The following is a 21,028-nucleotide window of genomic DNA, read 5'->3' on the forward strand; positions in this document are numbered from 1 at the left end:
CTACTAAAGCTTATCTTATAGAAAGTGAAGCAACAAAAAAACATCCTATCTGTGTTTCTATAAGTAAATAAAGCAGCAATTTGTGATCTGTGCTCCCCATTTTTTTATGTGGTGGTGATGCTGAGGGCATGCATATCCATTTTGGCAGTGGAGGCAACTGCGGACTCATTTGACCACCCTTACTGATGAAAGACATTACTGATTGCCTGCATGTCATCATCAACGCTATACTCTATACGCTCACACATACATGTGTCCACCCTTATAAATCCTGATATCCTGTCAACTGATACCGTCGTCCTATCAGTACCCGCACCTCTGCTTCCCGCATTTTCCACATAAACGAAAAAGTGTACCATTGAGATAGGTTGCTTACATCATGGAGTGGAAATACAGCTTCAAACACTTTGTCTTGTATCAGCTGCTCCAGTTTCTCTAACAACAAAGCAAATATAGAAAGTGAGATCATTTATGAATCCTGAAAATATTTTAAGAACGATTGTTAGAGCATGTGAGTACTCAGTTAGGTCATGCAGAATAATTTATGGAAAGCATGCAGCACTGGTAGGTAAGTAAAACAAACACTCAATGACTCAATCGATTAGGTCAATCATAGGGTGGCAACTGCACTTATACAGCTCCCAGTTAAGAGAAGCACAAGTTAAGGTAATATTAAGAGAACACATTCAATTTAGGTCAGACAAATTTGATAATCCTATTGTAGGTTCAGAGTGATTTCAAACAGATTAAAAAGTAGGACCAAAAGAAGTAGATTTCTCATTGACATTTAGGAGAATTCATGTTATCCAATGAAGTTCAAGCACCCAATGACAATATATATGGCTGTGGGAAGAAAGCACCCAGTGCTATCTAATATGTCATGGAGATAGCTTGAGAGCATCTGGTCACGTCAATCAATGGTCATGATGTAGACTCCGAATACTGAGTCAGACAACATTCAAATTATGACCGGACAGTAAGCGCAAATAAAGGTTATAAGGATGGATGCAATCCGAGTCACCAACACAAGCCACTATCACAAGATGGCAGCCCAGGATGGTATCCCTCGGGTAGTTCTCACAGATTTAAGGGCAAAGGTATAGACTTATCATTTGTGAGGACAATCAATCATGGCAGAAGGAGATCTGGCACCAACATGTAAGAAAGAAGAAAAGTAAGAAATTATCAATGAAAGGCACATATTTTAATACCTGATTTAGAAATCATTACGAAGAACGTTATTGGACAGACAACAGTTCATATTAGTATGAATTAGAATGTACTAAGCAAAATAGGTCCTGCAAAACTGACCTGTTGACTTTTTTTGCGAAAGTAAGCAAAAATGTGAATCTACAAAATAAGGTGATTACATACTTAGACTTTGAAAAATCTTGTATAAAGTCAGACACAGAATAATACGTTTCTACATTGCATTCTTGCTTTCCTCTGCTTCCCCCCAATAGCTACAAATCCAATTTGACACACTTGTTCCAAGTCTGGTGCCATTCACTGCTTAGTCCTTGCGTTATTTCTCACCCGGGTCTGATCTCAATCCCACTATCAGAAGGCTACACGCTTTCCTCAAAAGCTGAACCATTCTTCAAAGCAGCTTGACGAGACAAAGGTATTGGATCTCTATTCCCAGATTGCTCTACCACAATTTGGAAGTCAAACTTCATAAAAATAAAGTTTAAAAATGTCCCTCTATATATTAGGATCTTCCTCCTGGAAAATGACGGCAGCTTCACTCAGAGGTGATTTTCCTTATATTTGTAGAATATTGAATGGGCAGCTTGTTTGTGAGGGGATTTTTCCCAGTAGGAATGATCTTGGTTTTGTTAGGTTTGTGGATGTAGTGCCCATTCTGTATAGGAACGCCACAAAGGTTAAGGTTTGGAATTTAGATTGAAAAACAAAGTGCCTTGTTATTCAGCTCTGTGACTTCAGGTGGAAGCCATGACATGATACGCAAAAGAACAATATGGACAATTCCATAGCTGTGGCAGGTCGTTCAATGATGTAAAGGAGTTTTCTTCAGAATTCACTAGTGCATACATACCGTAGATGGTCAAAACAACCTTCAGGAAACCATAAGCAAGCGTCATTCCAGATCTAGTCCTTAGCATACGAATCTGGTGTTTAACTTCAGTCGATCTTGGCCTATGTCACTGCTTGGTCCTTGTGTACTGAAATGCTGCATAGAATACTATGCTGCCAGTTATGGTTCTTAATGTAAGGCTGCCATTAAGAAGGGAGAAGCCAGGTGGAGCCTGATGAACAAAGATATGCATTTAATGTGAATAGGTACTTTAAAATACAAATGACTGAGCTTGCGTGGGTCCAGGGCAGCAATAATTGCATTTAGGGAATATGAACGCAGAGATTAAGGTCCATTGTCTCATGCAGACCTCCATCGCTGCAGTTGCAGATATTCAAAAGCAAATCCGATTTATTCTTTGTCAGATTAGTACATCCGACACACGTTAGGTTGATTTAGTATATCTGTTACAGTTTAGAAAAAATGGCTAATCATTGAGGAGATGCTGAAAAAACCAAGACATTTGTGTACCTGGCCCCCAGTCAGATATGTTTTGATTATGAATGCTTGTATTATCACTCTACTTCTATGGTGGTCTTTTCCATTCAGAATGTAATCCACTATTGTTTATAGCTCACCAGTTGTGGTACCACTAGGAAAAAACAACACAGGAAGCTGAGCACAAACTTAACATCTGCTTGCAGAAATTGCAAACGTAGAATTTAAAAGAGAGGGATTTTGCAAAGCACAAACCTGGTTCTGTTTTTTCGCCATCAAGTCTTCCTTTTTTATTTTCATCTAAGTTTAAGAAAACAAAACAGAATTAGGCATCAATTTTACATTTAAGGAAATCATAATCTTATAATAGGTTTGAAAGAAAACAAAAATTTCATCCCAGAATACCCTGATTATAGTGCAATGAACCATTACATGGGACCAGTTGGCCGGAGCATGTTGTAGACATCTGAAACAGTTGGGTAAATGATTTACATACATTTTAGAAATGGCCGCAGGTGTACGGTACAATAACCATTTGCCAAAAAATAACATTCTACGCCAATAGGCACCCCGTACTGTATTAAAATTAAATTTGTTGATAGTCCTCCAGGTATTCAAAGATAATACATGATATTCTTGTTACTGACATTTTTTGATTGCTTTTAGGCTTAAATCCACCTCCCTACTCTGTGCTAAACAGCGCTTCCAATCCTGGGTTTCCTTGCACCTTCATTCACAAACAGTTCATTGGCCAATTGGGTTGGCTGATTGAACTGTGTGGGATCCAATTGCCCCAGAGTTTTATAAATCATATTATAAGACCCGACCAACAAAAAGTTCCCGTGAATTAAACGTGCCATCTCTATCGGGGTTATCCATAATCCATTTTTTTTTAAATCGATTACTTTAGTAAATCTTGCCCTGGCCCAACTTTCAGCTATCTCTGACCCTCCTTTAATCCCTATGAACGGAAACATGCTAGACAGCAGGGTTTTTGAGTTAAAGAGGGGAAGAGAATATCTTTTAAGCATAGCGCAACGTTTCTAAACATAACATAACAGTGTCTTATGGCGAACTAATTTGGGAGATTTAAGTATCTGCAGGGGGGAGGTATCTGATTTTCAATGCAAATTAAATCAAAAAAGAAATTTATAAATAGATTTTGGTCTTGAGTTTGGTTTTTAAATCTTGACAAATACTGTGCGAAATATGCATTATAGTAATCCCTAAGATTTGGCAAGGAGAGACCTCCTTGATCCGATTCCTCATAGAGAGTGCCGTGTTCGGGGTGTTTTCTTTTGCCCAGACAAAAGCCGAAAACAGATATTCTACCCTAGAAAAAAAAACTCCTGGCAAAAAACAAGAGATGGTAGAAAACAAGAAGTTAAATAGAGGGAGAGCGGACATTTTTATCAAAGCGACCCGGCCAAGGATCGACAATGGCAGTGAGTTCCACTGCGCAAACATTACACGTATCTTTTGAAGAAGGGGGTCAACATTAAGCTTATACAGATCTTTGGCTGAAGCAGAGAAAAAAACCCCAAGGTATCTTTTAGATTTAGTATTAATACATCAACTTATATCCAGATGCAGTTCTAAGTCTCTGCCTCCACATAACAAAATTTCCGTTTTTTTTTTATTGATCCGATACCCCCCCCCCCAAAGCCTCAAATTCCTCAAAAATCTGGAGTACCTGTACTTGCGATTGTAATTCAGGTTTAATTTAAAGCATTATATCATCAGCGTATAGTTTGATCTTAGCCATTAAAGGAACGGGAGGGAGAACATTAACGCAATTCCGAATTGCAACTGCTAAGGGTTCAATAAAAAACGCAAAAAGAACGGGTGATAATGGGCAACCTTGCCTCGTGCCCCGCTTGACTAAAACTGATCCAACCATTACTGTATTTATGATTTCATTGGCTTTGGCACCAGTATAGAGATTCTGGATTTGGTTTATAATTTTATCTGGAATACCAAAATATTGCAAAATAATAAAAGTGTCTCCCAAACCACCAAATCAAAAGCTTTTTCAGCATCTAATAACAAAATTAATGCTGGAATCCCCCGTGTCTCAAAGTAATCTAAAGCCTCAATCAAATAACGCGTATTTGTGATCAGTTGCCTGCCTGCAATAAAACCGTTCTGATCAGGATGGATCAAATCTGATGATATTTGGTTAAAACGCGAAGATAGTAGTTTTGTAGCAATTTTGTAATCGGAATTTAATAAGGTAATGGGTCGATATGAGTTTGGATCTTTGGCTTCTTTCCCCTTCTTCAAAAAGCTCACCACTGTTCCTTCCCGAAAAGAATCTGGTATTGGGCCTCCTTCCAGCATAGAATTTAATAATTGCAAAAAAATATCGGAAAAGGAACAGAAAAAACTTTATAAAACTCAGCGGGCAGACCGTCTGGGCCACAGGCCTTACCATTTGGAAGGTCTTTCACTACCAATTCTATTTCTTCCATAGAAAATGGACTCGCCAGTGTCAATTGTTCCGTTTGGGGGAGAGAAGGCAATGCGTGCTTTTCTAAGAAGTCAGTTAACTTTTGCTGGTCTATTCTATGTTGCTGACTATAAATATTATTGTAATGGGTAAGCATTATCCTCCCTATCTCAGCCGAATCTGCTGTATCTATATGGGTCACTGGGCATTTTAAACCTCTTATCAGATTTGCGGCCGCTTGCTCTCTGACCTGCCAGGCTAAAAACTTCCCAGTAAAGTTGCTCTCTTCATATATTTTCTGAGATTGACTCCGAAAAATCTCCTCGCTCTGGGCATAGAAAATTGCACTGAGTTCCCTTTTTGCTTCATTTAGTTGGTTTTGAATACTACGAGAGGGGTTGAGCTGCCTTAAATCGCTTAGCACTTGTATTCTTTGTTCCAACGAGATCTTGTTGGATCTAGTGGCTGTCAGTACCGCTGCATCACTTTACCTATCACGACTCCACGAATGAAAGCCTTTAAGGCATCCCAGACAATATTAAGTGGGGCTGTTTCAACATTGCGAGAGACAAAATCTCTGATCTCTGATTTTAATGAAGCGACCCATGTTTCGTCATTCAAATATGTTTTATTAAACACCCAACGTTTAGGAGTTTTTAAGTTTTTTCCTAAAGCAAACTAAAGCAAACTCAATGACTAACATTGCGTGATCAGAGAACCCGTTATTTAGAGTCCTTTGGTGACGCAAATTAAGTTGTCTAGAAGCTAGAAATAAATCAATCCGAAAAGACGTCTTAAATCTCCCTGACCAATATGTGTATTCTTTTTTTGACGGGTTTTGTGTACGCCATGGATCACAAAGGTCTAGTGTTATTTTATAGTTAAGAATGGTTTTCAGTGATTTAGGTTTAAGCTGCTTCCTTGATTGAGTAGTTGAATCCAACTTTAAATTCATGAGGACATTAAAATCACCTCCGATGACAATATCTCCTGCCACCATCAGTAAAGATTGGAACAGATCTTCATAGGCTCTAGAGTTATCATCTACTGGTGCATAAAAGCTTACAAAAGTAATGGGTCTCTGTCTATTTTTGATCTTACATGTAGCCCAGCACCAACGCCCTGAGCCCCCCCCCCTTCTGTTTGTATAATTTCAGCATAGATATTCTTATTAAGAAATATGGCAACCCCTTGCTGAGATTCAGAAAGCGAGGAAAATCCTCAATCTGAGGCCCAAGTCTTAAACATTGAAAATTCATCGAGTTTTGGAGATGGGATATGTGTCTCCTGTAACAGCATTACAGAAGGATTTTCGGTCTTGATCCACATTTCTATAGCCCGCATTTTCTTTTTATTATTTAACCCATTTACATTGAAAGAAATTATTTTCAAACACTCCCTACTAAATATTCTAAATTAATTGCATATTTGCATATTTTCCGTCCGATTCTCTCTTTTTGCATTTGATGAATAGCCAGAAACCTGTCAACCACAAAATAATAAAACAAAATAACACCAAGGACTTCATTTTTAGAAGGGGAAACTACCTTAAGGTGACTCTTTTAAGTGGCGGGTGCTGGTTTTAGGCATCAACGTCGGAGTAACCCAAGAGACAAGAGCATAGGACAACATGACGTCAAAGCGTATCCTGAACAGGTAGGAGTCTGATTGCTGTGCTATTCCAAAGACAGGGATGGGGATACTCTTTGGGTTTTTAGGACTTTGCAAACAGAATTTGTTTTCAAAAGTAAGTGTGTTTATATTCCTTCATCTCATTCCCTCCAACTTGTTAGATGTATAGTGAGGGTCCAATATGATAAACTATTTGAATAGTACCTAAAGTTATGTACAATAAATTCACTTTACATTAAACCCCGACCATTGGATCTGGTTTCCTATGGAAATTAAAAAGTGAAACCTAACCCTGCAAGCTAGTGGAGTACTACAAAATACATTAAGATAATGCAGAAATGTGCACAAGTGGTGCAGAATACAGGGAGAAGAGTAGGTTACGTACCTGTAGCATGGCAGGAATCAACGTAGGAGTCCTAAATGCTTAAAGCATGTGCGGATCCCTGATGACCTTTCTGCAAAGTTTTCTTCATTGGAAACAGCATTATAGATTGTCCCTGTTCATAAGTTCATTTTCAGATCAGTGAGTTGGAAGCCTGACACAGGCCTTATTTTGCTCTGACTGTTCACAATAATCTTCCAGGTTAATATCAAATGTCTAGATTGCAGCATCCAAATACAATAAAAAAATCTTTCAGCTGAGGAAATGAAGATAAAATTGCAGCCTGATAGGCTTACACTGAAAATAGAGTGAAAAAAAGGAGCCTGTCCCTTTGAAAACCTGGGAGGTTGCACTTCTCAGAGTCCATTGTACTGGCAGTGGCCTCCTTGAGCCAGTTTTTTTTTTACGGTATAGATGAGAGTATGATTTTATATATGTATATATATATGTATATATATATATATATATGTATATATGTATATATATATATATATATATATATATATATATATATATATATATATATATATATATATATATATATATATATATATATATATATCCAGCTTCACCTCCTTGGAAGTACCGGGACAACAACGCGGCGGTGCACACAGGGTCCAAGGTTACCCAACCATATAAACGTTTCACCATGCTCGACGCAGCACGCGTGCACTCCTTATGAATTAGGCAATATCAATCTAGATTTGCTTCGAGACAATTTATTATCCATCAGCCAAGAAATTTACCCTACGCGTTTCGGTGTGAAAATACCTTGCAAACGGGTAGTTTATTCCGACATATGCATTCGTATATAAACAAAACTTTTACAATTACGTGCAACGTAAAAATAAACATAGAAAGTGGTCTCCGGAAACTGTCATTATCACTACACAATATTAAAATGGCCGTGGAGGTGGGTGGGTCGGTAATTTACGACTTCAATGAAGATTCCTCCAATGTAGAACCAGGACTACACGTATGTAACTTTTTATTCTGTATCCTGGGATCTTCACTGAAAGTCATAAATGCTTGAATAGAGTAGTAAGCTAAGAAATCAAATGGTGAGGTGCCTGGGCAGTGAAGTGTGTACATATAATATAATAACTTTGGTGCTATTTGACAAATCTTCACAATGCTTTCCGTACAAAATGTCATTCAGCACAGTTCCTTTCTGGAAAGTTTTGGTGGGGATCCATCAAGCAGGGGCAGAGAAAATGTGAGGTGGGTCCCTAAACGCATTTTCTCCATGCATTTACCATAGTAACTGTAGACAACGCTACAGCCAAAGCAGCTGAACGGATATAGAAAAATTTGACCGAAACCGAAAATTTTTCCCAGAAAGTGTGCTTTTGTGAATTGGTGTAAATCCATTCAGCCATTTTAGACAAATTAAGCTTCAAAATTGATAGCTATCCAGTGGAGCGCTACTACCAAGGGGGTACCTAGGGAGTATTGCAGTATTAAAAGGCAAAATGAAGCATACTGATTGGCGGAGTCCATGGGACCTAGGGCTGTGATTGGCTGGCTGCAACATGAGAAGTAATACCACAGCTGGCATTTTAGGACCCAAGGTCTTAGTCTCTATGTCCTGAACATAAAAATGAACCCACGTATAAAGGGGCTGAGAAGGAACACCCTAGCCCTTGTTGGGCGGAGAAGCACTGTGGTCAAATTGGAAAAAATAATCAAGTCGCTGTGAACTCGCAGTACTTAGTACGGGAATTTGTGGAAGTACTGAAAAATTTCAGCAAAATTACCATGGGGAAGTAAAGTATTACATAACATTAAGAAAATTCCTAGGAATTCAATGAAAAAAATAAAGGTTAAAGTGAAGTTATAGTTAGGTGAAACTTTTAACTAAAACATTACTTATTAAACTCTAAAAACCTCTGTAATTCACCATTTAACTCAAGGAACAATAACGCACATCCTTGCCATAAACTGTCGATGACCTCACATATTATGACATATTCTATCACATCATTGACAACATTATTGATGATCTGAAATAATATCATTGATGACAACACTGTGTATGGTGGGGCAGCGCCTTATAGTACCTCCAGTTAACTGTAACTGGAGAATTTCTGTGGCTTTTAGAATTTTAAATGTAACCTTTTATTTTTAATCAATTAAACAAACATTTATTTCAATGATTAGTTCACATATTCACAACGCAATGCTCAAATTTTTCATCCACATTTGCACTGTATATGTCAGACTACACAGCTCCTTTAGTACATGGCTGCATCATAAAAAGCAAGAATTTGGCTAAATCTCTAGATAGATTGGCTTAATCTCTATATAGATTTAACGGGGAACTCATAAGCTTAGCTTTTGGTAAAGTCACAAAAGCAACAAATGGATACTTTAGAATACTGTAGGTAAGATCAATACAATATTATTCTCAGAGTTTAGGACAGAGCCTCATTCAAAGATTTTCTAAGCACAATCCCATCATAGTACTTGACATAGCATATGGAGTGGTTCTCATAAATCTCCATTAGAAAATAAGATAAGAATGTTGAAAAAGTGTTAAATTAAAGTCTCCTATCATAAAATGTAATATTTTTACTGACGTTTTCACCTAACTATATTGTCACTTTAACCCTTGGTCATTTTAAAGTGAAAAAAAAAATTATATATATATATTGTACACCACTTCCATGTTGCCAAAGGAAGAAAAAAGCTGCACGCCAGTCTCAGTATGTAATAAACCACTTGTTGTTTTATTAGTACGTAGGAAACACCTATACGTTTCAACTCCTCAGAGTCTTGCTCACGGTTTGTGAGTCGTTCTACTATGTTTCTTTATATACATAATGCCCGTCCTGCATTTAATGATGCATACTGGGAAATGTAAATTTATAATGTATTATATACATGTGTCCAATGCAATTGTGTTGCAACCTCTGATGTTTGAACAAATATACATATTTTGGAAACCTAGATTTGCATACTTTTAGAAAACTTTATACAAATCTTGCTTGATTTATCTATGCATCACATGCATCAGTAGTCTGACCTTTGTGATTTTGTTCCTATATGGGCATAGTGCCCATAATAGGAGTAGAGGGTCTAGTATGTACAGGATAAGTACATGTACACATTAACACATGTTATCTCTAGGAGACATGATATTTTGACCACTTTCTACTAATCTTGTCAAAATCATAACTGAAAGATTATTAGTATGCATAAAATTTCAAATAGGATCTTAGTGATCCTGCATTTATGTTGTGTGCTGAACCCCAAGTTCTCATAGTAGTTGTCTAACTGCATGTTCCTTCATACCTGCCTAAATCTACAACACGCTGTTAGACACACGTTTTCATATAGGTAAACCTCCTAGTAGTTCATAGTTTTTACATTTCATGTTTCACAAATGTACATATAGTTCCTCATCCGAGTTGAGACTATATGGTATCTTGGTATGTAGTCGTATTATATATCGGTTTCCCATCTAAGTAGTTGTAATGTTCAGTTACCGCCTCTGATTCTTCAGGACATGTGCTATGCCATAATATCTCAGGGTTTTCCAGTTGTTGTTGTTGTTGTTGTGGTGCTGAACACGATGTTTAGCGATTGCGTAACTTATGTCTTTGTTTTGAACAGCATGTGTATGCTCTAAAATTCTTTTTTTCAAAGGACAAATTGATCTTTCACACTTTTCATATTCTTGCCAATTTTGCAAGCCTTGCAGTGATTGCATCTTACAAACCCTTTGCTTTGTTGTTGCTGCCAGTCTTCGGTTGTTGATCTGTGTAGTGACTTCTTACTAGCTGGTCTTTTAGGGAACATACTTTTCTGTAGAATATTTGTGGTCTCTCGCCTATTGTTTTCACTATGTCCTTGTCACTTGTCAGAATGTTCCAATGTCTCTGGAAAATTTTGTACACCAGTTGGTGTTCTTTATTGAACGTTATCATCATCCTGATAGGTTCTACAGTCATACTGTTTTTCCCTGGTTTCCCCATACGTGTTTCTTATCTTGTTTTTCCTTTGGCTCTTTTTGGTCCCTTTTCAATATATGCTCTCGGATGTTTGTTGATAAAATATTTTTTTGACTTTCTGTATCTGAGCTTTAGTGTCTTCTATTTCAGAATAGTTTCTTATGGTTCTTAAAAACTCTCCATATGGGATATTTTTGATGAGTGATTTGGGGTGGAAACTACTGCCATTTAATATACTGTTTGTTGCCGCCAGTTTCCTATATATGTGACATATATATATATATATATATATATATATATATATATATATATATATATATATATATATATATATATATATATATATATAGATATAGATATAGATATATACACACACACACACACACACACACAGGTCACTTGGTATACAGTGACCTGACAAGGCAAAGAAATCTTTATTAAGATATTAGATTCTGGACAATAAATGTAGGCTCTTACGTCCATGTTGTAGCTCTAGAAATGCCTGTAATAGGGACATTTCTTATCCATTCTGTAGTACCCACGTACTCTCTTTTGGAGAGCAGAGTCCTCTCTGTAGGCTGGATATGGAAGAAAGTTGGTAAGGTAATATTCGGATTGATGTGGAACTTAGATACAACTTTGGGAAAGACAGAAGGGTGAGTTCTTAAAACAACCCTATTGGAATGAAAGATAGTAAACTGTTCTATTGCATATAAAGCTTGTAACTTGGTGACCATTCTAGCTGAGGTGACAGCCATTAAAAAGGCAGTTTTCCATGAGAGATGCTATAATGTTACGCTATGAATGCCAGGTAATACAAATGGGATCCCATCCTGACAGTGATGCATCTGTGACTATGGTTTGTTTTCGGACTTTTCTTTTGAATAACACGTTTATGGAGATTTGGATACTTGCATCCAACATGAAAGCGATTCTGCAGCCTGGGTTGTGAGGATTAGGCGGTCATCCCAATTGTCTTTTGTGACCACTGATCCACAAAAAACTGTTGGAGGGGTCTCATAAACAGTCTTTTTTTAACTATGTATTTTATCAATGCCATAGATCCTGGGAGGGAGTCAACTTGTGAGCAGTAGGATTGGTGTTTCTCCGTACTTCCATTGATGTAGGTCTCTCTTCTAGAGGACACACTTTTTGTAACTTGGTATTGACTTGTTGATATTAATATTCTAAACTGGGTGCATGGCCAAGAGAGTGATTGGGTGAGTCACACTAAAGCAAGCTCTACAGAGTAAAAATAATCCTTTCAGCAGATTTCTCTCTTTCCGGGGTTCGACTAGAGCAGTGCCTTGCGCACAGGTGCTGTGGTGACAGGCGTCTGCATTAGGATGTGAACAAACAGTGCCTCACACCTATTGCAGCATTGAGGTCTAGTTGCGCAGGAGAATCAGCGGCCTTGAGTGGAAAGTGATCCCTTGTTTGGAGTATGCCTTACTTCGGTGACGCGTCAGGGATGTTAGACTGAGACTGCTATTGGAGCTCTCACTTGCCCGGTGTGGAATGCACAGGGACTCCACAGATGGGTCAGTGATGTCCAGCTGGGAGACAGCCTGACTCCCAGAATTAGAGGGAGTGTAGAGTCTGACGCCACTGGGCCTAGATGGTGAATGGGATGGCGGGCAGTCTTTGGGACCCCTAATGCCCACTAACCAGGTGTCCCGCAAGATTGTGCACACTTACTGATCACCTGGTGGGGAGGAGTTGCGGTGGAGGGTCTATGATTGCAACGCTTGTTGCATCCTGAACTGTTCAGAAAGAACAGGCTTACCACCATATATTCAGTAAACAGCTCTGAGAGGAGCAGGAGCCACAAATAAGAAACGACATTTGAACATAGATCAGCCCATCGAGGCTTGGTCCAACTTTGATATGGGACCGGTGTGTAAATTACTCATATGGGACAGGCAATGACTCCTATGTTGACACGGTACAATTGTGGGCTCCATAAACTTTCTGAAACGCAGTGTTATCTAAGTGCAAGGTGGTGGACACAGAATGACTATATTGCGTATTGGCAATGATTATTTGACATACTAGCTTGGATAGTGGGGATGCCTGTGGTCCCCTAACCCTCAGATAGCACTGCCAGGAGACACATCACAATTCCCTTCATCAATTCGACTCCTGGCGTCCATGGCGTTATTCCTGGCTAAGCAACTGATGGCATGGATGCAGAGGAGACCACCAACAACGTACAAACGACTAAAAGACATGACAAACTGCTGTGAATAGGTGAATCACTATGTAACTATATATCTGGCAACGAGCCCCAAGGATACATGGGATCAATTTCGCTCCTATTTGCAGCCCCCGATGAGCCCTGTGTCTACTTCACAGTCGACATGCTCAGCCGCATGAACACTCATGACAAGACACAACTGGTCATAATGCATTGTAGATGTTGGTTTACGGTTATTGTTCTAACAATGCGCTGCTCCTCCAAGTGTATGTTGTACATAATGCTTATTGTACTGTAATTTGTGTAAACTGTGTCTTTTTTGTATGCTTTTTTTTGCAAATCCAATTAAACCCGCAAACCATTTGCCTCAGGAGTATTCATGCCTGAATCGTGAGGCAGATGAAGGGCTGTTACATGGCCACGAGGGATGAGGCAGTTTTGAAATCCGCATTTTGTATTCGATAACCTCTACATGGCGACAATGGCAAAAGCCCAAAAAATTCGGGCCCCCACTAACTCCATGAAGAAAACTTTACATGAACACACAGGAAAATGTGATGAGATTTTGAACCCATAATTGACATTAAGTCCACCCTGAAACCTAAAATTGATCCACTAACATTGGGCTGCTCAGAGCAGACAACAGAAAAATAAAAGACAGCATCAATGAATCCTTGATGACATTGCTATGGCCCTCCCTAGAAGACACATTCACAGATTAGAGGGCTACAAGAGGTGATTGCGTATTACAAATTAAAGTGACAACATCAGGATAGCACAGTTACAGGATCGCGCTGAAAGCCTGCGTATAGAACTCTTTTTGAAGGACTGGCCTGGCAACTACTGTGTTGAGGGGCAAACACTCAAACGTTTTCTCCCTGGAACGTGTGCAGGGGTCACCAGAGATTGCCCCTCTAGGTGCCCCTCCAAGGCCAGTTATGGTATGCTCTTCAATTATAGGGACAGAGATCACACACTCAAAGTACTGAGAACTAATGGTTCCTGGCTGGTGTAGAACAGTAAAATGAACGGATACCCAGACTACACGTTGGAAGTGCAAAGACAGAGAGCATCAGTGTATGAGGTAAAGTAGAAACCTCGGCAGCATAGCATATGCTACACAATGTTTCCATCCCACCTAAAAGTTATGAAGGGTAAGACATTGTTTTTGTAACCCAAAAAGAAGCTTGGATGTGGCTGGAGACGAGGGGCAAAACTATACTGACAACCCTCTTGAGCACTGGAGATGATGGATGGATAACACTATGGGGCAGACGACGGACTAATAGAAGCCTTCTGAGTAAATCTTCTAAAGAGCAAGCAGTTATGGAACGTTCATTGGTGGTACCAGAACTGGAACAAGGTGATTCCGGTTTGAGTCCCACGAGATTTGTTATAGCAGTGAATGAGGCATTGCAGAGATAGAGGTAGAGGCAGAATTCAAGGAGGGGCAAGACTTGACTCCAAATAAATGACAATTCGAGTGTACTTTTCATATTGGGGGAGGTGAGTATGTTCCACAACTGCTGTGAGTATAGGGATAGAAATACCGATGCTTAATGGAGTTGCACCTCGGGAGGGTTGGCGAGAGCACATGGGCGTTAGGGCAATGGTAATAGTTCTTTACTAGCAAGTAGTTGCCAATACCACATCAGCCCTGCACCCACGCAATAAATTCTGGTTGCAGCGATGTAAAAGGGGGTTTAGTGGCTGTGTACCCGTTGGGATGCTGGCCTGGGTTTGGGAGTTGGAATGTTAGTATTGTTTGATTTAAGACATTTTACAAAAAGTATACAACCCCAGACACCGATACACCACATGTGAGAAGAATCGCGGAATGTATATCTGTGTGAGGACATTCTGTTGCATTATAAATTGCTGTTGACAGTAATGGAAACCATATACAGATAATATTTTGACCTGAAATGTGAGAGGCAGGGTGACACACACTGAAGAAATTGGATACACCTTTACCTGAAACGCCACCACATACACTTCGCCTGAATTACAGAAACTTAGCAAAAGATGAAGGGGCGTCTTGATGGGAACATCATACGCTGGGTTTGTCAGAGGTATGCTGATTTGCATTGCTCCTGGAGTCTTTTTATCCATACAGTGCCCCAAGGTTGATCAAGAGGGCAGATATGTGGAGCTACAATGAGTACTGGATGGAGAACCATTATAGTTGATTGCGATATATGCCCCTAATGTAAACCAAGCCACATTTCTAGCCACACTTACAATAGCCCTCCTTAAAAATCCACAAACACCCTGTGTATGGGCAGCTGATGATTTTAACTGTGTTCCACACACACACATGGATAGGTACTCACCACCACTACAGGCAGCTCAATTCAACTTAGCCACAAGACACGTGCAACAATGGGCACTTAATAATCAGGTGATTGACTTGTCGAGATCACTGCATCGACAGTCAAAAGAATATTTGTTCTATTTAGGGTTACACAACCTACACATCCGAATTAACCTTGTTTACTGTAAAGTAGAAGCTTAAATGAAGGTTGCTGATACTGAGTATCTGTGATGCCCACTATCTGACACAACCCTCTCAAACCTCTTTTGACTGGGGCAAGATACGGCCAAGTATAAATTCATGGCATCTCTTGACAGATGCACTTCAGGACTAGACATTCAGTAGCACAATAGGTACCAGCAGAGATTGGTATTTTGGAAAAAACACAGGTTCGGTATCTGACAGTGGAACGGGATGCCTTTAAGTAGCACTTAGGGGCCTTTGTATAAAGATGGTGTATGTGGTTTGACAGACCCTAGTTCAGGCACTAAACCACAAGGAGGACTGTATGAGAGATTTAGAAATCAGATCTACCACAGATACTGGTGTGGCACAAAGATTAGCAAAGGCGAAGCTGGAATATGGTGAAATGTTAGACAAGCGGGGTAAGTTAGATTATAGGGGAACATGTAGCTCATCAACACAATGAGGGAGATAAGGCTGTGAGCATATTGGCAGGCCTTCTAAAGACAGATAACCTCAAACCTTTAATAAGCACCATTCAAACTCCCCAAGGAGTTACTATTAATAAACAAAGCATCATCAATTGGATGTTTACAGGTTATTATGCCTCTCTTTATTCTGCTCCCCTGAGGTCATCTGAGCAAACCATCAGCAGCTACTTGAAAGAGGTATCAATGTCAATTATTAATCTTTTGTTAAGGACAGACCTGGAAGCTCCTCTTGCAAAAAGTTGGCAAGTACACAAATAGCAGGGGCAAGACCCTCCTTCCCCGGTATGGATGGTTTGCCAGTAGAGTTCTCTTCAATTGTTAGTTCACAGCTAGCTTCTCATCGTTTGCAAGTGCATAATAACGCAAAGGGCATTTACCTTCATCCCTGAGGGAGGCACTGAAAGTGGTCTGTCTGAAACGTGACCAAGACCCATTGAAGGTCTACTCTTATTGTCCTTTATTATTATTAAATTGGACTATGAAATATTAGGCAAAATATTAGCAAACAATCTGATCCTCATAGCACAAACAATAATCAAGCCAGATCGAAACTATTTATTCCAGGTCCAACACATTCTTACATTTTCATAGACTATTCAGGGTCATGTAGTGGGCCAAAAGGAGTGGGGTCTGCTCCTTGTAGACCTCCCATGACATAGAAAAAGCTTTTAACACTTTGGGTTGGCCCTACTTAATGTCAGTACTTTATACAGTCAGAGTGGTTCAGGTGTCCATTGGCTAGGTGAAGCTGTTGTATACTCAGCTGCTGGCAAGGGTTCATACCAGCAAAATGGTGTCAGAACTCTCCCGAAATAGTAGCAGCACGAGACAGAGCGGCCGGTGGTCACCTATTTTATATTGGCCAGGGAGCCGCTAGCCTCTCTACTACATTTAAAAGGTCTAGAACGGGGGAAAATGAAGGAAAGAGGGAGGCAGCTTATTACATCATTACATGCAGATAATGCTTTAGTGTATCTATGTGACAATGGGGAACGTATGGCTGGTGATAAATGTTTTGAATACTTTTAGAGTAATCTCTAGTTTAAAGATACATTGGGAGAACTCCTGTTTATTCCTGTAAATTAGATTATCAGAGGAACAGGGCATTATTCCACCGACTATGAAGCTACTGCGGAAAACCCACGCAAAAAGATATTTGGAGTGAACATTTTTCAAGAAGAGAACAACTTGATTGAGGAGAATCTAGGATGTTTTGTAGTGTAGTTCCTATATTCCCAATAGTAAGTTTAAGAGTTATAGTTCTCTTTACGTTGACCGGAATGAGTATAGCACTCGGGTCATTTTTCTTGGATGGTTGTGTCATCCGCTATGAGTTGAGCTGCTAGTCTAGCTCTTTCCCTTTCGTCGTCACTTTCTGACATTTTTATTGACTGAAAGTTTTTTGTTGCAGATCGAGTTTCAAGGAAACAAAGATTAGGTGCACAATATTTTGGAACAATGTATCCTGCAACGTTGACTAAATCAAAAACTAATACATAGGATTCTCATCCTACTAAGTTCCGGCGGATATTAACCTTTCACCAACTCCAGACGTCTTTTGGAGTTTTTACGGGAAAAAGGGTTCTGTGTGAAAAAGCACGACTGAGTTACTCTAGTATCTTGCGTTAGATTATCGCCTTACCAAACGTTGTGCGCCATGTAGTGTAGTTCCTATATTCCCAAAAGGCTCTGCGCATTTGAATAATATAAACAGCAGTGTAGATGTAGGACTGAGGTCGACTAGGTCTCTACTGACTATATTAGACTTAATTAGTTTTGCCAGCTAGCTCAGAGGTCACTAGAAACTTTCTCGAATGTTCAGGAAAGATTTAACACAAGAAGGGATTAGCTTCTGACAACCATACAAACATGACAACTTTGCTCCCTCAGAAAAGAGTGTATCTCTAGAGTCGTGTGAAAACAATAGGCAGCTATTTCACTCAGTCAACCGTGCATACTTAGTTTCACCAGAGTGCAGAGAAATAGAGAGACAGCCGTTTTCAATAAAAGGTGGTATTTATTGAGCAGTCTTCTTTCTCATGCAAGAGAAATGAATTGCCACAATTGCAATACTTACCATGAAGTAAAGTGCGTACAGTAAAAGAAGTATTATGAAATAATACTGTAAAAGCATTGATATAGTTTCTTAGCCATATGGTACTTTAAAATGGATCAAATATATACATACATAGAAACATTGACTAACGTACTCAACTGGTGCTTCTAACTACGCGAACCCCGGTGTACCTGACCTAAGCCAAATCCTTGGGAAGGAGTAATTAAGTAGCAGTTTAAGTTAAGTTGGTTAAGATTGTTTTGCCAAGAATCTGAATCAAGAATTCTCTTAAGGGTTTAGTCAGCTCTGTACCTTGGTAATAGAATGGGGGAGGTCTGGTATCTCTTTCTTCAGGACTCGATCTCCCAGCTACCCGCAAGGGTGGCTGGAAACACCGGAGCTGGATTTTCTCGGCTGGAGAAAAAGACAGCGTCTCTCTCAGTGCGTCAAAATGGGAGTGGCGGCTTCCGTGGGCTCTCGCATCAGCTGGGCTCTCGGGCAAGTAGACAGCCGCTCTGCTCCAACCCACCATGTGTTTGCTTAAGACAACTGTTGGTATATTTATACCTAAGAGGTGCCGAGTTTGACGTAAGGTTGGACATAAGACGTCACTAAGAACTAACAGTTCTTTCTGGACTCCAGGAGTTCTTGTTCAAATCAAAACAAAAGCAGGGGGGGATTTCCCGGGCTGCTGGAGACTTGGTTTGTTTAAAGAACGTGTTGTGCTTTCTAGGAGTCGATGGGAGTAGCCGTGCTGTGCTTTGGACTGCATGGGCTATTACTGAATATGGATATGATTCTTATGCCTTTATAAGGATATTATTAATTATAACCACATAAGGGCATGAATCGGGAATATCGAATTAGGGTCCTAGATAGAAATACAACACCCACTCCACGGATTAATGTCTATCATTACTAAAAAACTAAGCAATAGTAAACATATAACGATGCATGTGTGTTTTCCAACCCACCCCAAAATACATATTTCGCATTTGAAATGGTATATGGTAAATACACGAAAATGAGTGTTGGTACTGTACGCTTTTCAAGCAGTGTCATCATTCAGTTAAATGCATATATATATATATATCAGCTGAATGAATTGCGAAAATTACACATGAAATGGCTCTGAATACAGAAAAGAAGGTCGAGACCATTCCATCACATATTTATACAAAATGCTGTATATGTGCTAGAGGCTGAGGTAAAATATTGTCTCTAGTATCCTAAAAATAGAAGCTCCGTTCTCTAAGAATAGTTCTACTTTAAGCAGAGTACCATGTGCCAAAAAAAAAGTAAATATTTTGGAAAATGGAAAAAAAATAATTTCGCTTTCAGGGGAAAAAATAGTTCCAAATATTTTCGGTAGCTTTGTTTATCAAAACTGAAGGCCGAATTCAGAGTTTAGGGAATGCTGTGTCCTCATTGTTTTTTTTAAGAGTTATTCTCGTTGACTGGTGAGAACATCATATCAGACAGACTCGCAAAAAATTGGTCTACAACATCAGGTGAAAGTTCGACCAAGTTCGAAAATACTGCGACTGTGCAGTTCTCTGCGTGATTGCTATTATCGATGTTAGGATCAGCAATGCTCACAGAAGGTTGTACCTGTTTGGTGCTGCTTTCCTCTCGTACGTCACCGCCACCTATTCGTAATGGTGAAGTCTCAACGAATGCCGTCATCAGAATAGGTAGCCGCTGGGGACAACACGATGCATGAGTCGTTACAGGGCCTAGCAAAGTATGGATATCCATTGGTACTGCTGATGGTAGTGTAAGACAGATGTCCAACACGCATTCTTCTCCGCATAGCAGACATCGAAGCACAGGTAAGATGCAATCCTGCCAGATCGGTCTGAATGAAAGAAACCAGGTTGTACTCAGATCTCTTAGCCGGGCCAATCCGAGGACCTTAGTGATACGACGGTCTCGGTATCGTATTGCTAGGATCGTTTCTTCCATCATTGCTGGAGTCTTGTCTGTGGATTGGCTTGCCATATCGGAGCAGAAGGAAGAATTCCTGCCACGAGTCCCAAGATTAAGGGTAGGCAGCCAAAGACAGAATGGACAAAATTCAGGAAGATGCCCAGAACTGTTTCAAAGGGTGCTAACAGTCCCAAAAAACTGCCTTAAATACATGTGCGATACCACTGGTATCGGACATGTTTAAGATTGGGCTTAACATTTCTATGAAATGCACGGGGCAATTTGTCGATAAAAGGGAATGTATCTCTGCCGATGTCCTTGCCACTTGCAGATCATACGTTTCTTTGGATGACTTAAAGGCACAGTTGTCTGTAAAAGAATAGACTTCATTCTGCTTAAAGTATCAATTCAAATAGAAGAGATAATCAAGGAAGGCCATAACGCAGCCCCCATATCTGGATTGCTGTGTGGATACAATACTTGCATACAGCAAACGACCCTGGAAGTTACGATCACGAGATAGGCTTTTCCTGGCACCATGCCACAACAGCTGTGGTCACTTATTAAAACGTAACTGCCGTTAGAAAGTTGTCTAAAAAATGGCTCTATCGGTTTTGCAGGCGTGCCATACAGGTGACATGAAAGGTTATTTGAAGACCCTTCGCAGGCTCCATGCAAGTTAATACCTTGACACAGAAGTGTACCGCTTAGTGATTTTTTACAATTGTTACCACTAAGGAATACCTCCTTTTTCCCTTCACTATAACATCTGTGTGTATAAGGTAAACCCCAGGTTGATTTGATGTATTCTTTACCCAACATTTCATACTGGCTCGCAGGTATAAACTCTTGGCAGTATTTAAACTGGAAAGTTGTTATCGTCATTGTAATTGTTCCGTGTATTAT

At 39.7% G+C, this 21,028-nt stretch overlaps 1 protein-coding gene across 5 annotated transcripts in view; it reads right to left on the bottom strand.

The window, feature by feature from the left end:
• Nucleotides 1-21,028, bottom strand: part of ANO9 (anoctamin 9) — a 586,191-nt gene that overhangs the window by 310,150 nt on the left and 255,013 nt on the right. For 3 of the 5 annotated variants that reach the window (XM_086957696.1, XM_086957699.1, XM_086957697.1), the window contains exons 6-8: nt 2,792-2,836; nt 1,312-1,350; nt 377-435 (exon numbers count right to left, since the gene is read on the bottom strand). In XM_086957696.1, coding sequence (XP_086813822.1) covers nt 377-435; nt 1,312-1,350; nt 2,792-2,836 — 143 coding nt within the window. The remainder of the gene's footprint in view (nt 1-376; nt 436-1,311; nt 1,351-2,791; nt 2,837-21,028) is intronic. The other 2 variants (XM_086957698.1, XM_086957700.1) reach the window with 1 other exon arrangement.

Source organism: Lissotriton vulgaris, chromosome 2_1, assembly GCF_964263255.1.
Source record: "Lissotriton vulgaris chromosome 2_1, aLisVul1.2, whole genome shotgun sequence".
In the NCBI taxonomy this organism is placed as follows: Eukaryota; Metazoa; Chordata; class Amphibia; order Caudata; family Salamandridae; genus Lissotriton; species Lissotriton vulgaris.